We start from the raw sequence: 21,329 nt of genomic DNA, 5'->3' as shown, positions 1-21,329 counted from the left end.
TATGAGCTACCTTGAAAAAAATTAACCACGCCTAAGCTAAAACTAGCTCAGCTTCCAAGGTGGGTAGTCGTGGCTGTAATCTCTCCTTCTGAGGGAAGGTGTTCAACATCTTGAGAATTTCAGTCTTTGAAGACATGTCAGGCTCTTGGAACTCTTCTATGTGAAAAGATTGCAGTAGAATCAATCATAATTTTCTTTTGAGCATTTTAGTTATAATTGATGCTGTTATTCAGTGATTTTGTGCTTTTCTGATACAGAGGATATCAGGGAAGGTAATCAAATAACCAGCTGATCCAGTAACCCAGGTGTGTATTTCCTAAAGACTAGTATGCTGCAATACTTTCCTAAAAAATATCTAGCAGTGCAGTTCTGCCACCAAAAATACTCAGCACTTTTTCTTGCAGCTGATAGTTTTCTTCTTATGTGAGGTGATGCTTAATTGCTTTCTTACTGTAAAGACCTTTGCAAGTTTACTCAAGGGTTAAGAGTCTATTCAGTTGTTTAGATTTTTATGCTTTAAATATGAAGAGAAGCCTGATATATTTCTACTTGTGTAAATCTATTATTTTGTATTTGGCTGAAGTTTTAAAAATGTAACTGGTTTTTCTGTGTTGCTTATCTAAGCATGGGAAATGTAAAGAGTAAAACTACATCATGTACCTGATTTCTACAACTTGTAAATTTCTTGTTGATTTTCTTCCGTTGATTTTGTGACCTTCCTTTGTCACTGAGAGTATTGCTTTCTTGCACAAAATATTATAGTGTCTAAATATGAAGTATTAGTAAGAAGTGTTTTCTGTACCTTACAAGAGAAACAAACTAAAAAATTTCTTTACCTACCTAAAATTTCTTTTCTCTACCAAAACGCATTCAGTTCCCTCAACTAACAGCACACACATCTATTGACTGAGTGCTTATTAAGTAATCTATGCCTATCAATGTTAGAACAGTCAATTCCTTTCAATATCTGCTAGTCAAGATTATGGTGTTATATGTTCATTGCAAAATTACATTTGGGTGTTAGTGATGTTCCATGTGCTCATGTGATTAATCATGTTAGCTTTTGTTCTTGTATTTAATGAGAAGCATTGCTTAGGAAACATATTGAGATTTGTATTGCTATGAAATATCTTTTGCCTTTCTATAACTGAAAACCAAGTTTTTCACAAACTTAAAGCTAAAAATGACTTTGAGATTTTAGCATTTAGGAAATTCAGGAAGTGACCATGCAAACTAATGCATTTTTTTATAGACTTTTAAGGTCTATGAGGTTTTGAAAGAGCCATCTTAATAACAAAATTTGCCTTTTGCAGGATAAGTGAAAATGTGCCAATAACTTTCTTCTGCTCAGTTGGGCTTTGTTGTTTTGGGGGTTTTTGCTGTTTTTTTGTTTGCTTTTTCTTCTTCTCTGTGCTTACTAACTCTGTCTAATCAATCCCTCTCTTATTCCCATTGTTAATATGCTATTTGAGAGTAAGACGTTGACAAAACCTGTTTCTACTAGTGTTTTCTTCAGTTTGGTGCCCTTGTTGCAGTTATACATCATTGAAATGCTTCATTCTCACAATCCATACAGTGCCCATACATCAGCAGTGAGCCTGTGCTGCATTAACACATCATCACGCTTAGCTGAGGCCCCAGCCATCCATGGATGTAATGCACTATAAGGTAAGGTATATTTATAACTATAGGCCAGTGTATCTAGAAATTATCAGTGCCAAGGAGCTGGCATCATAGCCAATATTTATTAAAACACCTTTCATTAACTGTTATTAATGAAATTAAGATGTTTACTCCCAGCAAGTAACTGTTCACACAGTACTTTCACTTACTCCATCACACTTCACTTGCACCCACAAATAAAAATCACTCGTGGCTACAAGGCTGGAGCAACAACTGTGAGCTTCTCATTCTAAAGTGGAGGCTCAGATTGGCTTTGATGGGACTTTGATGTGCCAGGCACCTCAACTGCCTCTTTTTGGTTACTGCTGTCTAGCTACTGTTTCTTCATCCACAGCTACAGGTACCCATAGAACTGTTCACACACACTTACCCAGACAGAACTTTCATGGTTTGGGCTGAAACTTACTCAGTGTCTGAAGTCATGCTTCTGCTAAAAGCACTAAATTTGATCTTGAAAGGCTTTGGAGTTTTCAAATCTACAGCCTTCAGCTCCATGACACTGAAAGAAACTGTGATTGAACAGTCAGGAGCACGTGGGAAGGGTGGGAAGTACTATGAAGAAATGTTTAGACACCTGACTGAAATGTATAGTTTTCTGCAGTTATTATGAATTTACTTTGTTATATGTATTGATGTAATTTGTGGGCTGTTGTGTTGGTGTGGGTGTTTTGTTCAGATTGCTTTTTTTTTTTTAACGTTGATTTTCTTCTTTTTCCTTCAGGAAATTATTCTTCAGTCAGCTTTCAGGTAAAAAGTAACTGGAACTATAGGTACTTGACCCATGGGTTTTAATGACTGACGTAAAAGGAGGGGGGTTTTGTTTTAATTTAACTGTAAAGGAGGGGACAGGGTACTCAGACTGCTGTACGCTCATTTAACTGGAAAATGTAAAACTACAAAAAATCTAACAAATTAAATACATTCTCTTTACAATAGAAGTCACTTTAATAAATGAGTAAGAAATAGTTATCTGTTCCATACTTTATTTTAAAAATGGTATTAATTAATAAAAAGACATAATGGTTCTGAGAGTACCCAATGTTGACCTATCTTTATTGAGACACATTGTGTGTAAATGACCTTTTAGAAGAAAGTGCAGTCTAGCTATGCTTTTAAAAGAATTTGTATTAGTCTTAGAAATTAAGGATAAATAAACTCTTCTAGTACTTGCTTGGAAATTCTAGATGAAGGAAAGCAGCAAGCTGCAGTTTAGATTTAATTTGATCCAGTAATGGCATCTGCATGCAGAAGAGGAGACTACATCTGATTCACCTTTGCAAATACAATCTGCTATTTTTGGACAGGCTGTTCTCATTCTTCATTTAATTAAAAATACTGTGATTTGATGAGTCCTGTTACTTTTGTATGTTTTGCAGCTTTTATGATTTCAAGGTGGGTTTTTGTTTTGTTTAGTTTTGGTTTTTTAAAATATTATTATTTTAGGACAGTATTTTAATTCCCTTCCTAGCTTTTGGTAGTATCCAAGAGGGTTTATACCTTTCCCCAAGAACTGTGTTTTTTTGGTTTTTTGTTTTGTTTTGTTTTTTTGAGTCTTGATTTTTATTTTTTTCTATTTAAAACCCCCAACAATTGCCAACTTTTCTTTGTTGTATTCTCTTTTTGGTACATGTAACAAGATCTGGTTGTTCTTGAATTTTTTTCCTGCCCCATTTTCGTTTGTTTGTTGTTGTCTTAGTATGTTTGTGTTCATGAGTAGCTTTGGCTTCTAGGACAGGAGACAGTTAAAATAATCTAATCAATTTTCATATGATTTGATCATTGCAGTGGAAACAGGACAAAACAGATCTTCTGAGCTAAATGCTTCATTAACATCAAGCACCACAAGCAACATTTTGAATGTGAGCTAGAGTGGCTCACCTCTGTCCTGGTGGGATTCTGTTCTGGGGCACCCAGCCAGGATTATGCTGATGAAATACTCCTATAGCAACTGGTGAAAGTCTCGTTGCCAGAGCTGATTGTGTAACTCTCTATCCATAACCATTTGCCTTTTATTAACACTTTATAATTCTCTCACCAGTTTTCATTCTGCCTCTTGCCAGCACTCTCCCTGAGCAGCATTCTCAGAAGGACAGCAGTGACATTTTGTACAATTTTATAGTTGTGGATTTTTTTTCCTCTCAGTTTAGGAAAGTTCTGCTGGCTATGCCGTGTGTGTTTCCCAAAAAACGTGGTATGTGCTGCGGTGTTTTTCCCTTCCTCGGGGTTTTTTCCTTGCCCCGGGGCTGAGAGGATGAAGCCGTGTGCCAGCGGTGCGCTGCGAGGGCTGTGCTGCTCCCGGAGAGCCGCTGGATGGCGGTGCTGCCCAAGGCGAGGGCGCTTTCCAGCGCTCCTGAGCTCCAGAGAACAACTTTCCTGCTACACGGCCCCTTAACTATTTGACAGCTTAAAGCACAGCTGTAATCTATGCACAAAAATACCTATTATCTCACACTTATTTTTTTTCACATTGTTAGTTTAGAATTTATTTTTTTTTTCTTCAAGTTATTATTAAGGAAAAAAACCCATTAATTTTGCTTGCACATAATACAGTACAATAATGAGTAAATTTCAAAAATAGCATGCTTAACTCTACAAGCAGTCTCGAGAAATAGCTTTTCCTGTCATGTTCTTATGAATAGCGCAGGAAAAAAAAAAGCTCAGATTTAATACTGGGATATGTAAAGCTAGGAGAGATGATGGCTAGTAAAGCAAATTTTATGCCATTTTAACTACTTTCTGAAGCTACTTCTAATTACCAAAATGCCTATAAATAAACTAATTTGCTGCACAGGGGCTTGGGTGATTCCTTTATTCCCCTTTGTGTCTTCCACAAGTCACATAATGGGTCAAGAATAAAATTCAAAAGGGAACTCGGAAATTCTGACTTGGAATTTCCTGTTGTAACTGGTAGCTAAGAAATATCTTAAAATCTTTTGGGTTTTAACAGGTGAACTTGGTAAATAGGATTATTGTAAATGTGCTCAAATTGTAAAACCAAGGTTTTGTTGGGTTTATGTTTGCATTGAGTATGAGACTATTATTGAGAAAATCTCTTAATGTCTGCAGAGAAACTCAGCACTTAAGAATTACTTATTTAGTACCTCTTTTGTCCCCTGTTTAAAATAATCCCCAGTGCTTGTTAGCATGTCTAACATCATAATTTCAAACTGTATTCAAAGGTCTAAGAAGATCTGAGATAAACAGTACTTTTCTTTCCTCCAGCCTTGACAATGCTTGTGAGAGTGAGGTTGTAAATCAGATGGAGAGCGGGCATTTTCTTTTTTATTTAATTTTTTTTTTTTTTTGAGAAAGAGGGTCTTTATTTAATGAGCAATCCATGTTTTTGTGCAGTCCCACCTTTTCAATAAAAAACATTAAAAATTGGTATGGGGCAATCCCACCTGCCAGTTATTGTGCTTACAAAATTTAGACTACAGGTTTAGTCACTATTTTATTAACTGTGTCTTATTAGCATGGGATTCTTCCAGAATTGTTTTGTCTGCATTTTAGTAGCACTGCAATGGAATAAAGGAGTTAGGCTGTTCCACAAGTACATGTGAAATTAAAGCAATAGTTTTAAAGCTGCCTCATCTCTAAAAAGATACCAAAAGCAACCAACCTAAAATGCAATTTGTTTTTCAAATAATGAGCATTATTAAATATTGTGTCTTGCAGACAGTTCAGTAAGATCAACATTGGACACATTTCCCAATATTGTATGTGGGATTTTTTGTTTTTAATTTTTGCAAAGATGTTTTTTTTTGTTTGTTTGGTTTTTTGGTTTTTTTTGGTTTTTTTTTTTTTTTTTTTTTGTTTGTTTTTTAAGAAAGCCAGAGTAGATGCTTATCTTAATAGATATATTTTAAAGAGAGGATTTCTCTTAGCAGAATATTAGTATACTTGGACCATAATAGCTACAGCTTGACCTCTCCACTTGTGATGCTGTTGAATCATGCTAAAACTAGCTCCTGTTCTGCAGCTGGAATTGCATGAAAATCTAGTGTTCCTCATCTAGTAGGTCTCAAAGTGCTTTGAAAAGGTGAGAAACTCTTTGTCATTCAACAGATGTAGAAGAAATTATTCTATTGCTCAGTTGCAAAACAAATGAGTGATCTGCTCATGAACAGATCTTATCGAAGAAATAGATTTTTAACTTTGGGGGGATCTGCTTAGCTGAGGTGGTATTTTTTTGACCTCTAGGGAGTAGACTCTAAGCTGTTCTAAGAATTCAGCTATTAATATAGTCCGCCCATTACAGCTCTGTGAAGGAACTTTGTGAACTCCAGCCTGGGTAGAGACAGACATCCTGGTATAAAATAGCAGGAAAAGCAGGCTTTATACCTCGAGCTTAGGAGTGCTGCCTTAGGTAAGCCCTACATTTTGCCTGTCCATGCTTTTTAATATTGATGTTAGATGAGCACATGTGACTGTTCTTACAGTACCTAGAACTCTTGTGGGACCTGCTTTTTAATCTGGCATTTAATGGCCCCTTTTCTGTGTGCTTGAAACTAGACTTCCATGCTATTAGTTTACAGCTGTGGTCCAGGAAAGATGAGGCTTCACTAAGATATACAATACATAAAACACATTTCTGACACATTGCACTGGCAGCCCTGTATTGGTAGGCTCTGCTGTCCAGGGAATAAAGATCATTCTCTGCTCTGTGCTTTGAGGCAGTGCTGCTGTCCTGAGAGGGCATTTACAGCATTCTCTGCTCAGAGAAGTGAAGACATCAGTGACGTGTTCTTCACAAACCTTGTGTGTTAGCCAGCAGCATAGTTGGCTTTTCTCTTCAACTGTCAGATAATTGGGGCTTACAGAGGAAAATAGCATTTCTAAATATGGAAGAAGAAATCCTTGAGAGAATTTGTTGTTCACAATATCTAGAAAACATCAAACCTTGAATACAATCAGATAAAACTAGAAATAGGTCTTGTGGCTTGAATTGCAAAGTTTCTTTGAGGCTAAGGTGTAATGTGACTGAAATATTTCTCTGCCTTGTCTAGATGTTAGAATGTGGGAGCCAAGTACAGCAGGATGCTGGTATCTTTTACAGTTACTCAGTGTTAGGGTAATTACTGCCTAGCAGAAATTCCCCTGTTGTGAAATGTCTTAATTTCCTATGTCTTTTGTAAGGAAGGAGTCATCTGCCAGGGATTTTCAACAGGAAATTAATAATTCATAGCAGTGCAGTGCACCAGGTCCATTTCCCATTTCTTTCTGGGCTGTATAGTTGCAATAGGATGTACTTTTGTCACTATGGAATTGAAAATATAACTCTGAAATTTGGCTTTTGTGTTGAACAAGATAATTTTATTTTGGCAGTCACTTTTACTGACTGTAACATTTGAGTATTTGTTTGTATAAAGTGGGAGTCATGTACATTTCTTTTGACAGTTTCAGTGCTGTTTTTATGATCAAAAGAAGTCAATAAAAGTCATATTCATGTAGAGTAGTGGTTTAGGACCAAGTTGTTAGCTTCCTGTTTGGCTTTTCTAAGCATGGCCTGTGATGGATTTCTGTGCTAGTATATTTTTAAAAATAAAGAGTAATCATATTTTTATGGCTGTGCACATATTTGCTTTCTATGATTTATGTACTCTTAAATGTCACTATATCCAGAGCACACCAGTATATTCCATCTTCATGGGATGCTTAGTTCTAAGTTGATGGTGCCTGTACTTTCTTAACCTGTACCTTAGCCCCTGGAAGTTGATTTTTACTTCTTGACTTCCTTGTTAATTTTTACATGAGAAATGTATTGACTTTTTAATTATAATGTAATTGCAAAATCAGATTGTAATAATAGTTTGAAAAGGGTGAAGCTTTTTTAGTTCACTAATGCAGAGGCTGCATCAGGAATTTGCTTAGGTAAAGATGTTTGTTATTGTTTAGATTTTATAAATGCTAATTATTTAGAACTGAAAACAGAGGGGGGAAGAGGAGGCATTGAATTTGAAAACTTATTCAAGGCTTGAGAATTAGAAGTATTTTATACAGATACTATTTTTAAATGATGCTATTTAGAAATGCCATCTAGAAGAATGAGTTGAATCTGTTTTGAAGGGAGGGGAAAAAAAATCCTTAAATCTCCAATATGATGAATATGACAAAAGGTAGGAAGATAATGCATATTAAAATAAATAGTAATTTTATTGTACTTACCATGTTTTTCATAGGGTTAGAAAAACAGTTAAAAGTATCACAACTTACATGATTTGATTCTAAATTCAGATTTCCACAGCCTGTTTACTGTGTGCATTCTGTAATGCAAATATAGCATAGTCATCCCTTTGCCAAGAACGACAAAAAAAAAAAGCATAAAAAAAGATCTTATAGTTTCATGATAACATGCATCACATGAACAGCATATAGGAACTCTCCGAATTCTGGTAATAAAAGAGATTTAAAATGGGTATGAAAGACTGACATTTAGACAGTTGACACTGTCCTGTTAAATAAGGGTAGAATTCAAAAGTTAAGCAAGTTCCATGCCAGCGGTAATTGTGGAACTGCCCCCTTAAATGAGTAGTATAAATTGTGCTGTTTGATGTTCTGTTTTATAGTACTGTAATTATGCTAAGCTCTTTCTTTTGCTTGCGGATCAACTTGAAAACTGTTGTTGTTGTGTAAATAAGAGCAACTCTAGGCAAATACACTTTTTCAAGCTCTATAAATCACATGCATTTGTAATGTAATCTTGGAAATAGCAGTGCCATTCCATGGAAATTAGAAAATTCTACATATGCCATAACAGGCATCTAGTTCTTGTAAACCCATACCACTATTAAAATATACAGCCCTTTATAAAAGGGCTGAATACAATTCTTCAATGGTGTGACAGCTGCATAAATATGAAAGCTGCTGAAGTAGTGTATCATAATGGGAGGGTTTGCAAAACCTGCCATGTTCTATGGGTGCACAAATACCATCAGATAGTAAAGGGACTCTGGCTTCTAAATCTATTTGGTTATTCTGAAAACCTCCTTGAAAGGTTGAAACTGACACTGCAAAGAGATACACAAAGTGCACTTAATTCTTCCAAGTGGTAGCTTGAAGTAGGCAGGCTCCTGCTGAAGTGCTTTCTTTGATGCAAAGTTGAGTTTAACACTTGCAGCCTGTCACCAGCGGCTCAGGCTGTGTGACACAGACATAGCGAGCTGGGGCCATGCTCTCAGCCACTCCCACTCCTTCCAGCTCTCAGCACGTCCAAAGGGCGATCTCCAAAATCTATGCAAACGCGTTCCTTTGTTATCCTTTAACATGGTAGGGAACTTGAAATTTTCCTTGTTAATTCGCTGATGTTATGTCATCTGAAACTGCAGCTCTTTTTGGTGTGAACAGGCCTGAGGCTGACAAAAGCATCAATGAAATGCAGCAAGGACCAGAAAATGAGTGAATAAGCAAATTGCAGAACTGCCTGCTCTCTTGTTCTAGTGAAAAAAATAGTACTGCAACTTATGTACTGAACAAATTAGACTGCTTCCTACTCCTTCAAAACTTGAAGAATTTGCACATCAGGTGAGCTGGAGTAGATACAGACAGTGGTCAGTGGGGTCCCCTCAGCCGTCGGCTTAGAATAAAACTCAAATTCATAGTAGCAATGATATCAATGGGAAGTAAACTTATTAATGCAAGTTATGAAAAGAATGGGAAATCTACCATCAATCAAAACATAGCTACTTATATTTTAGTTAATGAAATTTGGTATATTTTATGTATTTATATGTTCTGCATTTTTAATGTAGTTCTGTTTTTTTTCATAAAGAACTATATATACAAAGAGATTATTTTTAAAAGATAGGGTAAGAACTATTTGTATTCTAGATTGTTTTAAGGATACAGTACTGTAGGTATCCTGCAGTTGATCTCAAGTTTACTGAAATACTAAAATACTATGGTATAACTTAGAGAAAGCAGAAGGGAAAATATTTTAATTTAAAGTTGCACACACAAAAAAAAAAAATCAAAGTACAGTTTTGAACAGTTTTGATAAGCAAGGCCTGTGAATATTTTAACTGTTGCTTGATTTTAAAAAAATGTAAATATAATAGGTTTTTTAAAATAAAATAAATAATACAGTACTCCTCTGACATTTTTTCAGATGAACAATTTTTCAGGAAGATTACAAGGCTGAGTAGTCAGTTTTTGAGAGGTGGAGTATAGTTTAGTTGGTGGGCCTGCTGTGATTGGAATTGATTAATGGGTGTTGTGATAAGCATAGAAACAGATCAGTGGCAGCTTATCCTGCTTTCAGCTGTCACAGCTGTGCCTCTTCACTCTTCTTCTGGTCCTATCACACTCCCTGGCAGCCTTTAAAGTACCTCCTTCCCAGTGGAATTTCTGCAAATCATCTACTCAAATGCCAAGATACCCTAGAAGCAGCTGTGTCTGAGACAATTTGTTCAGGCTCACATATTTGTTGTGATGAAGAATATTACGTTAGAGAATCCTTTCCTCCTGCAGGAGGAAGCACGCTGTGCCATACCCTGAAGAGAGAGTTAAATGATGATTCTGATGGGCAGGTGGGCTCCTTGTCAAGAACTTTCAGTGTTGGCTGGAACAGGAACATAGTTTACAAACCTGCTGGCTAAGAGATATCGCTGCTGCTGCTTGACAGTTGCAATAAATAATACCTGAATGTTAATTTTATTGCTAATGGCAGTTGCCTCTTTTGTTGTAATGTTCAAAAGATTTTCAAATGCAGGTTTTAGAAGTTCTGAATGTGTCTTGAAATATTTCCCTGGTTTCCTTAACAGGAACTGTGATCTCCAGTGTGATCACTGATGCAGTAGTTTGAAGGGGAATCAAGCAGTTTTAACAGAAAATTATAGGTATGTGGATTTTATACAAAATAAAAGTGGGACCCTGAGGTCCCTTCTAAACTGGCATTCAATGAGCTGAACTTTTTATGTAACTTCATGGATTTCAGGAGGATAGCCTAGGAATTATGTGCTTTTCAGGATATGAGACATAATGCTCTGTAGGATTTCTCAGATTAGTTACAAAAATGTTTTGTTCATTTTATTGGAAAATGAATAAGCCTAAAACATGGAAATAACTGTACTACTCTTTCTGGACATTTTGCAGATTATAATACTTAGATGGTAAGTAGTCTTTTTATAAAACCTCTAGGTGCTGTAAATCATTGTTGACTTCTCTGTATGCTTTAAATGCCTGAGGCAGCTATGTCAGCTTTATCAATAAATATTAAAAATGTTTTTATCAAACTCAGGCAAATGCAATCTGAATTTAAAAGCAAATGATGCACATAGAAGGTCTCATCTCTGGCTAAATCTGCAGGATGTCTAACTGATCCACCAAGGCAGTGTACAGTTTATCCACTGTGGCAGTCTGTGAGCAAGAATAAGTTTAGACTATTTGGGAAAATAAATAACTAAATAACAACTAAACTAACTAAATAAAAAACTAAAAGAGATGATTTGTTGTTTCTATTTATAAGTGTACATACAGTTCCTGTGTTGTATATAGAATCAACTAAGTCACATTGGTGAGAAACTACTTCTGAATGACGTTTAAAAAAAAGTAATCTTATTTCAGTTTTTAATTATATTTTATAGAGTAATATATGTTTTTAAAATCATATTATTTATTTATTCTACGATTATGTCGTATGTCAGCTGTATCTTGTAATGCCCTCTGGCATAGGAAAGCAAACAAAGTCAAGATACGTTAATGACTTGTCTGAGACTGCTTGCCTATAATTCCATGCTCCTTTGCTATAGAAAAAACATGACCCTGAATCTTAAATAGCTATTAAATATAGGCACCTACAATAATGATATGATAAACAAGTCCATAGATTTATGACTTAGTGCTTTTGGTTTTCTTTGTTTAGTAGGTTTTGCTTCAATTTACATTTGCATGTTCTGGAATAAAATAAAAAAGGGTATTTTAATTCAGTACATTTTAAAATTCCCTGTTTCTATATTATCTAGTGCTGCCAAACTGGAATATTTTAAAGGAAAGCTGATTAAAAGGAAAGAAAAAATGTGATTATATGTTATTCACATGTAGTGTAATTGTTAAGTTTTCCACATCTTGATCTGCCACAGGGGGTCTTGTTCTTTGGGAATTCAGCCTGCACTTTTGTCCTTCCTGTGATTTCTTATTTCAAGCTTGATAGAGAAAGCATCCACTGTTGTATCATTTCCTTAGTGCTAACAGCTTTTATTCTCTTCAACAAGTGTTTACAGAAAAGTGTTGATGCTTATTAATCTGTTTCTTGTCTTACAAATGTGCTTATGCATGATTTGCGGTAAAATTGGCATTTCTGACAGCTTTCAGTGTAATCTGCATAGCACAACAAGATTGTTACATTGAACAGATGTGGCTTGGAGTTGTTATTCTTCGTAATTACCATCATTAAGTGAAAGCATGTGTCAATCAACTTTGTACTTTAAACACACCACTCATTTGTGAGACACATGCATCTGCATTTCAGATACAGATCTAAAGTACTTGGGTTTGAAATTTATTTCTGTTGTTTCTATTTAATACAATACTCCATGAAACACATAATGCCCAAAGATGTCAAAGCAACAGATCATCAAGTTAAGAAAGGCTTTACTGGGGGTTCATGTAGATATAATTTTCTTTTTGGAGTGGGGAGAGAGGAGGGTGATAATAATAGATTAATTCTCCTTTTCTGGTAAAAGAAAGGCCTTTAAGTTTAATTTTATAAATTTCCAAAGTCACTCTCCTATTTTGGTGTTTATGACTTTCTTATTTGAAGGGAAGGAGGTTCTGTTTAGTTTGATTATTTGGGGGGCAAAAATGAATCTGCATCAGTCAACTGACATAATGCCTCTTAAGAAAAAATGCTTAGGTCATTAAAGTTGCCAGGATACCTTTTAGGGTCACAAATGTTCATACTGGTAACAAACAAGATTAAATCAGGAAATTATATTTTGAATAGAGTTGAAAACAAAGGGGTCTTAGCCTGATTGCCCAACAAATGACAATAGAATCTGACTGAAGCCCACAAAAGCAAGGACATTTGGAGATGACATTCACTTTCTTCTTGTTTCCTTCTATGCGGACTTCAGTTCTTTGTGTTAGGGTCAGTAGAGATGATGGCATCTATATACTGGGGCTTTGTGGGTTTTTCACCCTGTCCTGTGATACTTCTTCAGTGCCAAATAAGATGGACTTGAATATAAACCACAAAGTGACAATCATTATGTTGAGATGGAATTGCTTTCAATTTTTGAGGGTATTTTACCCTCCACCTTTACAATTAAAGCAGTTCTGTGATTTTTTTTTTTTAATCCTCCCAAATTATGAAGGAGAAAAAATAATTATATTTTTATCCTTCAATTTTCCTTTAGATCTTTGCCTGCTGCATTACAGATGTTTCTGGTATCCTGGATGTGGTGTGTGACTCATATCTACTTTCCAACAAAAAGCCCCTTGTATAAGTATTCTTCAGAATATTTAATGAAAATATATTGTTTAGATGCTGCCAGAGGCACATAAGATTTCATATGAATACTGATTGTTTTTCAGACCCTAATCATCTTATCCTTACTGAGTCTTCTAGAAGTACTGAAATAGAAATTTAAAATAATCTATTTGAAAATTAGAAGCTAGATGAGCTACAGCCAGAGAATAGATAATAAAGAACTAGGAAATAACTCTTCATTGTGAAGAAAAAATTTATTTGCAGTCCAAGTATAGTGCCTAATATAGAACCAGAAAAAACATGGAAATTACATGGGGAACACAGCAGTACAGTCTGACAGTGAAATCAAGTGTCTGTTCTAATCTCAGCCCTTTCAGTTAAAGAAGAAACTTTCTGACAATCACTTGCAAGTTATCTGGTAGCTGTGTAAAACCAGTCACTGGGAGGCAAGAAAACCAGGGCCATGCATTGATTAGTACTTCAGTGGTCCCAATCAATTTTGCACATTTGGTAATTTTCTTTGCCAGTACTTTCTCCACCTGTTGATGGGGATGATATGTGGCTATTGGAGTTTATAACCATGTTAGGTAAAGCAGTTTAGCAGTGTTGAAAGTCCCACAGCAATCTGGGGGTAGAGGAAATCCTCGCTGCCTCCATGACTTTGGATAATTGTCCATTATCCTTGCAGCTCCAGCTGCCCTATGTGGAAGTGACTGGACTTCTATTGGAGCAAAGTGCTGGGAAGAAGATTCCCTCATACACATTAAATTTAATATAATTTTGTTCAGAATAAGGAATTGAACTGTTGAATGAGCTGAAATTGAATGTGCCAAAAACTGCCTTATATAGACTCAACTATAAGCAAGATGTGAGATGCCAAGGCAGCTTTCACTGGTGATGTGCTAACCAACCCTATCACCCTTTGTTCATGAGGAAGGTTGTAGAAGCTACAATGTCTTGATTTTATTTACCCCTGTCCTGATCTCTTGGGCTAGTGAAATTCAGCATAGATATTTTGATATTTCTTGCATTACTGCATTGTCTTTCAGCTTTTTCAAGTGTAAGATATGAATAATGAAAACTTCCTATTTTCCTCAGTGCAGAGAATTTTACATAAAGTACCATATAAATGCCAGTTATCTAACTATTACATTTTCACATATCCTGATGAAAGAAAATTTGATTTCAAGGAGTAGGGATTAATTTCTGATGCTTTTTCCTGATCAGTGGTTTTCTTGCTCTTATAAGTCCTCATAGTCCATAATTGTTGAGATAAGTGTTATGTCTGCTTTTATGTTTTGTTGTATACTTTATTTGAAATGTTTTATAACATCTGTGTAGTATTTAGTAAAGAAATGTAGGACTGGACAGTGCAATACACAGTGTACAACAGACATAGTCTCCTTCTGTGGTGAAACCCCAGCATCTCTTCTGCAAGCACACCTATTCTTTCCTGTTATTTTAATGGTAGAACTTTCCAGGAAACTTGGCATGTTTGCTGTCAGATACCAGCTTTATTTTAGTTATTCTACCGTGTTATGCTTTCAGTTACTTAAAATGTAAGGAAATATTACATGGAGGTAATGAAAATAATTAACTTTAGAAAGAGATACAAACATTTCTTATATATTTGATTTTATTTGGCAATTTACTTAGATTTCAAAGGTTAGTGTATTTTTTACATTAATTACTCTGCTTTAGAGCATGATGTTTTATTTCTTGATGTTAGGGTCCTTCTATTTATTTACGTGTATAAAATGGGCAATCAGTAAACAGTCTTTGCTCACTAAGATAACATTTTGATGGCATGACGGCAGAAATAAGAGAATAATCTTGATTGCACACTACATGCAAGTGGAGCAGATATTTTATTTAGTCCAGGCTTTAACACTTATATTTTTCAAGAATCTGTTTTATTTTAGGGACGTTGTACTATTGTTCTGCTGGGAGAATGGGTGAAATATAATATTTAAGTATTTATGAAAAGAAAGGTAGATTCCTGGCCTTCTGACCACTGAGTTCCTCTGAAGTAGAAGCTACATTATGAAAAAACTTCTTCTTGGGATGTTCTTAAGATTAAAAATTCTAACTTTTGTCAGGGACTTCCTATTTTATTATTATCTTGGAAATGACTGTGGTTATTTTCTTTGGAAATGGCTACAAAAGAGAACATAAATTTATATCACTTTAACTTATTTTCAATACAGAAAATTAAGAGGTTGAAAGCGTAGTTTAAGTTACTCTTATCCCCTGAAGCTATATAAGCTTGGAAGTTAAGAAAGACATAGAAAAAAAGTTGTTTGTAAAGATATTTCACTGTTCCATGTATGCTCAGAGGTAGGCTTTTGTAGACATTCAGTGGTATTCATTTCTGTTATGCACGTTTTATTTATTTTACTTCTTAATGTAGAACCATAAACAAATTTAGCAGTAACTATTTAGGGATGTTGTATGTCCCTAAAATGGAATGTGTTTGAAATCTGTAAAAGGCATATGTTGCGTTGAGAATAGTAAATTTCTTGTAAAAACCCACCTAGTAGGGCATTTTCTCCTTTGAGGTGCATATATAGTTTTCATGAATATTAATGAGATTTATAGAACTGCAAAGGAAAATGGGCACCAGAGTATATGTTGTGTATATGATATTAACATCCCATAAAGTTTTGTATTCTCCTTCATGTGCTATGGAACCCAGAGATGCACAAAAGACTAGCTTAAGTCTGACTTTTTGTTTGTTGTATTTGGCAAAATTGCCTTGGAGTGTAATTACCTCCTGACAAACCTGTTCTGTCCCATTTTGGCAGTGGTCTGAATATTTATTGATACATGTACATGCCATCAAATGTAGTTGCCTAAATATGAATTGACAGCTGAAAGAAAGCTTTGGCTTTCCCAGTGGTTTATGCTGGGTTACATGGGGATTAGTAATTGCTTTAACTGTTGAAATTTCACATTTCGTATTCCCATGACTTTATCCTTGTTTTGCTTAAATACTAAAATTATCTTCAGAATATTAATCCAGTACATTTAATCCTTCATTTAGTAGCCACAATTCAATTCTGCTTGAATTTAAGGTCTATTCCAAAATGTGAAGGAAGAATTTTACCTGTGGATAATGAGCTCTGACAGTACCTGAGCTGCAGGAGGAGATGAAATCACTGTCTATAGAAAATAATATTTTTTCTACATATTCAGGTTAAATGTGTGCACATCCTGGTAGCTGAAACATCTGTTTCTAGCTTGTTGTTCCTCATGGCTGCTTCTCAATTGGATTTCCTCAAGCAGGTCCAAAGCTTGTCACCTTAGCCAGGGTCTGTTAACTATCACCACTGGCCCCACATTAAGTAGGAGGTTCAGGGCTAAGCTAATAACTCTCCTGCCTTTCTGACTGATAACAGTGATTCTCCCTGTGGCTACTTATCATGCTGTGCTCCTATGGGAGGGTTATCTTCTTTGTCTCTTCTTCAGCTGGGAATTATTTTTGCTTTCTTCATTCCTAAGTTTTCAGGTGCTAATTCTGAAAACCTTGTCACTTTCTGAAGCAGCTGTTTGATTTACATCCATTATTTCTTCCTTATCAGCTTCATGCTCTTTCACATGTCTAAATTTTGCTGCTTTCCTTTTCTCTGGCTGTAATTTTGCTAATTTTCAAAGCAGAAGTTGTAACTAAACATGAGGCAGAATGGATGCAATAGAAACGTGAACCTAATGCTAGTTTGTGTGAACCTTGAATCAATTTCTGTGTTGTCACAGTTGAAGTGATTTTCATGATTTTTGCTTTAGTGTACAGTGCTGCTTAACATTTTAACATGTCCTATGTAGCTTATTGGGCTGTACCTACCACGAGCTTTCTAAGAGAGCTCAGGAGAGTTGAGTGAGAGAGAAAAATCCACAGAACTGCTGATTTATGGTCATTGGATGCCTCAGCCCCTCACGTAAAGCATTACCAAAGTCTATGAAATTATTTTGGTTGGCTTTAATGGGCATTGATTAAGGCCCAGAATGAATATTAGGGTATTCAGTGGAGGCTTTTTGCTTGTTGAGAATTTTAGAAAAGATGGTGGTAGTGCAGGCAAATCCATGTGTCTTCCCTGAAAATTCTTCTGTGGAATTAGAGTTTGTTGTCCTATGACTTAAAAAAAAAAAAAAAAAAAAAAAAAAAGGCAAAAAAAAAAGAAAAAACTTTAATCAGATTTGAAAAGTGTATCAGGCTTGATATAATTTGCCAACGCTTTGAGAACATATACAGTTAAAACTAAGTTTATTTAATGCTCACATTAGGGTCTGATGTGCTGTTTTGGTTTTTAAATTCTCCCTGTCTAGGGCATGGTGCTTTATGTCACCTGTATTAATGTTCACTTGATAAATGGAAAAGACACTGTGTAAAGTGTCTAAAACAGTTTGTGTTTCAGGGAAAACTCAAATTTGGGGAAAAAATTTGGCAAGAGAAACAAATCTCTCCTGTATTTTTGGAAAAAAGCTTCCTGGGTCATGAATAATACTGTAGAGAAGTTAAGTGTTGTTTTACTGAGCAAAACTACTCTGTCATCCAGTTCAGCTTTGGTTTTTGTCTGCATGTGAAGAGATCAACACAAGGACAACCCTGTGTCTTGTGAATTGTAGCTTTTCCAGTTGAAAACTAGGATGAACAATGCATAACTCTCACACACTTGTGTTTCTCACCTTTTATTTTTCAGTACTGTGGTTGGCTTGGGATTAGTCAGATCAGTCACAAAACTTGGTATAAGCAGGGACATGAAAATATAGCCCCTCAGTGAACAGCTAGTTTTTCATCCTAACAGGATCTGCTTGCTTTCACTTTATCATGCCAATAATTGTGAAGGCTGAACTGAGTTATTAGGCACTCTTGAAAAATTTTAATGATTTAAAATAAGATTTCTTCAAATCTATTAAGCGGCAACTGTATTTTCAGTCCATGATGTAGTACTGCAAATCCTTAGCTCTCTTTTAAAGGTAATGAAATGAAGGGAAATTGGTGATGGCAGCAGATGAGAAATGGGATCTGAACTGGGATGCAGCCTAAATAGGAGTTATCCCCAAATTGTTAATGAAATAAGTCTTACAAGGTTTCATAGCATATGTCAGAAATAGTAACTGAACACAAGGGAACAGCAATGACAAAGAACATTGGAGACTGAAATGTGAAGAAAATAATGGCAAAATTAATAAGGAGAGATGACTGGGAGAAGATTACAGGAAGAGGTAAGCGTGTCTGGGAAATATGACAAAATAGATAAAAAAATCTAGAAAGCAATTGAGCACCCAAACATCTGTGTGATTGTGCATTCCAGACAGACATGGCTGACAGCAGGACAAGAGAATAAGGATTGACATCATAAAAGTTCTTTTGCAAGTTAATAAACTATTTTTTAATTTCTTCCTTTAATTTATTGCTCATCTGTGGGTAGCCATTTCATTGTTTCTTACTGTCCTTTAGTCACAGTGTCCTTCTGAATCTCATCCTTTTTGACCCATCCTCCTCTTTACATTCTTAATTTATTGTTCTATTTTTTTCTAAAATATCTGAAGCTCTCTGCTTTCAACACTGTATTTGGGTCTCAAGTGGTGTGGAAATGTTGCATTGAAAAGGCTACTAGAAGAAAATTCTTGTCAGAATTTTTTTCAATTTTTGTTTATTAATGTTTAAATATTTAGAATTTTATGTAAATATAAAACATTGCTAGCCAAGCTCTGACTATAACTTACGCTGAGTCTCATTCCTAGCTGATTAAATTAGGACAGTGATCTACATGGTCAGCTCAGCTGAGCAGTGCCTGACAGGAGATTTATTATTTCAATCACTAAAACTTGCTGGGGAGTTTAGTGAAACTCCCACCCAACGCAATGGCCATGTTTTGGTTTAAGTTGCTTGTGGTTTATTCTCTATAGAAACTCTGAACTAGGCCATTGAACAAAATTATGAAACTGAGAATCCTGTATTTCTTTTTTTAATCTGCAACATCAAAATAAATTCAACAGGAGTAGATAGGGCATTATAAAAACTAATGAAAAAAGTAAACAAAAATAATATTTTTCTTTCTGTGATAGTAGTCTATACAGTCACTTAAGCACACAGAATGCTAAAAATATATTGCTCCAAATAAATTAAAATACTGCTTTTAAAAGCATATTTTAATTAATTCTGCAAATATAAAAAATATAACTCTGACCATGTAGAGGAAGGCAAAGAAGGGAATAAAGTGAGAGAAAAGATGACAGAAAAGTTATTAATATATCTGTAATGATCGGAAGTTTATTCTAGGGTTGAGGTAAAACTTAATGGTTCATAAATAGCAAATTCATTATGTTTTTAATACTCAGGTTATATTAACACTATATAACATCTTTATGGTACCATTAGTACCACTTAATCCTAAACTAAGTTTGGAAATAAACATTTCCAAATCCTTTTTTTTCATGGAACAATTGGCCAAATAAATTATTTTTACAATAAGTATTACCTGATTTGTGCATGGCTCCTTCAATCATAAACAGAATTATAAATTTTTTCCACCAACTCTTGCACAGAGTTCTTAAATGTTAACAAATTAATTTATTTTAAAGGCCGTATCAAGGTGAAAACACCACGGCCTTAGGCAGCAGGACAATACATCACAGAGCCATTTCTCATTCAGTTACAGTAATGGCAAAGGATATGTTAAGACATAAAATGCGATATGGTTTGTTAAATATTCATTTATAATTTGCATTCATTATTAAATCATGTGTTAGAACTAATCTTTAATCTCAAAAATACATAACGTGTCAGGAAGTCTATTTGAAAGCATAACAATAAATATTTTATGCTTTTTATGTTGCTTTTTAAAGGTTGACTAAAATACACCAAGATGCTTGTCATTAATGTAATTTAATTATTCTGAGGAGATTTGGTCTACACTGATGCTGATTTCAATAATTTATTTCAACCTTTAGGTCAATATAAAATAAATACCTGTTTGGGAGATGGGCTGTTCTATGATTAATGACAACTGAGCTCCCCTAGCCCGCCATACAACACTGCAGTTCATTGTCTGAAACCTTGCAGTGCAATGCCGTAGCTCCAAGAGGTTCTTTTTTCCGAGGTCCCAAGCAGTTTGCTTGGTGATTACAGTGCAGCTGCTTCACTGCTTGTGACTGCTGGAGATCTCCTTTATAAGATACAATAGCTTAAACATTTATACTGCTGGGAGCTGCACTGCCTACAGTGGCATTTGCCAAATGTCCATGGAACTGCTATTCCATTTCCAGTTTGTACCCTGAGCAGAAAAACGTGGATGAGAGGGGTGAGGATGATGGAGACCTGATTTGTATTACAGGGGACTGGGAGCTACTCAACGAACCATGTAAAAACAGTTCATTAAAATGTTGATGTGCTTGGCTAGTTAATGCAAAGAGAGCTTTATTGCTGTCTTATAAAACCTCAGTAACTTCAGGCTGGAGTCAGATCAATGCATCCTGTTAATTCAGACAAATACCCAGTTTAGGTTAAGAACCACCAAAAAAATTGGCAAGAAACAAAAATCTTACTTCCAAACTAAAACCCATTTGAGTATTTACCGCAGAACAATCATATTCAGTAAAAGATTTTTGGACAGAGCTAGCATGTGTCAAGGTTTCCCTGGATCTTTTCAACCCTTACACATCTGTTAGGTAAGATCTGAGGTGTTTGGTCATTTGTTAATACTGCAGCGCCTGTGCCAAGGCTCTGGGAATACCTGGGATGCTCTTAAGGTATGTACTGTGTCCTGTGTGTGCCCTTTACACCTCACCTTATATACGGCCCTGGAAGAATTCTGGTTATCCTCTTTTTGGAGACTACTGCTAAGAAAAAAGAAGTTAAGCCTCTAAATTATACTTCCCGTTTAACTGTTGACTTGATGTAGGAGTAAGTGCTTATTTGAAAATAAGTGCATCAGTGAAATGGCCTTGTTTGTTAAGTTTGTCCTGGACAAAGTGTGTGATTGCCCTAATTAGATGCTATGGGATTAATATAAGCAAAAGTAAATCCACGTAAAATGAACTTTCCTGGTTCCCGTCAGAGGCAGTGGCAGAGAACACTACAGTTGTTCACACCAGTTTAGCAGGCAGCTCCTCTCTGCAAGGAGAATGTAACATCCTGGAGATTTGTCCAGAAGCAAAGAAGCTGGCCTGCACAGGAACCCACAGGAGAGTGGGCAGACCTGTCTCAGAAACCGTGCTG

General features: G+C 35.5%; 1 protein-coding gene across 1 annotated transcript in view; it reads left to right on the top strand.

Annotated features, from left to right (window-relative positions):
- KIF14 (kinesin family member 14) overlaps window positions 1-4,539 on the top strand; it is a 28,475-nt gene extending 23,936 nt beyond the window's left edge. The window contains exon 31 of the mRNA XM_056497987.1: window positions 1,577-4,539. Coding sequence (XP_056353962.1) covers window positions 1,577-1,596 — 20 coding nt within the window. The 3' untranslated portion in view covers window positions 1,597-4,539. The remainder of the gene's footprint in view (window positions 1-1,576) is intronic.
- Window positions 4,540-21,329: the final 16,790 nt, after the last annotated feature.

Source organism: Oenanthe melanoleuca, chromosome 8 (genome assembly GCF_029582105.1).
Source record: "Oenanthe melanoleuca isolate GR-GAL-2019-014 chromosome 8, OMel1.0, whole genome shotgun sequence".
NCBI lineage: Eukaryota > Metazoa > Chordata > Aves > Passeriformes > Muscicapidae > Oenanthe > Oenanthe melanoleuca.
The sequence above is the reverse complement of the archived record's forward strand: the minus strand, read 5'-3'. Positions and strand labels throughout refer to the sequence as shown.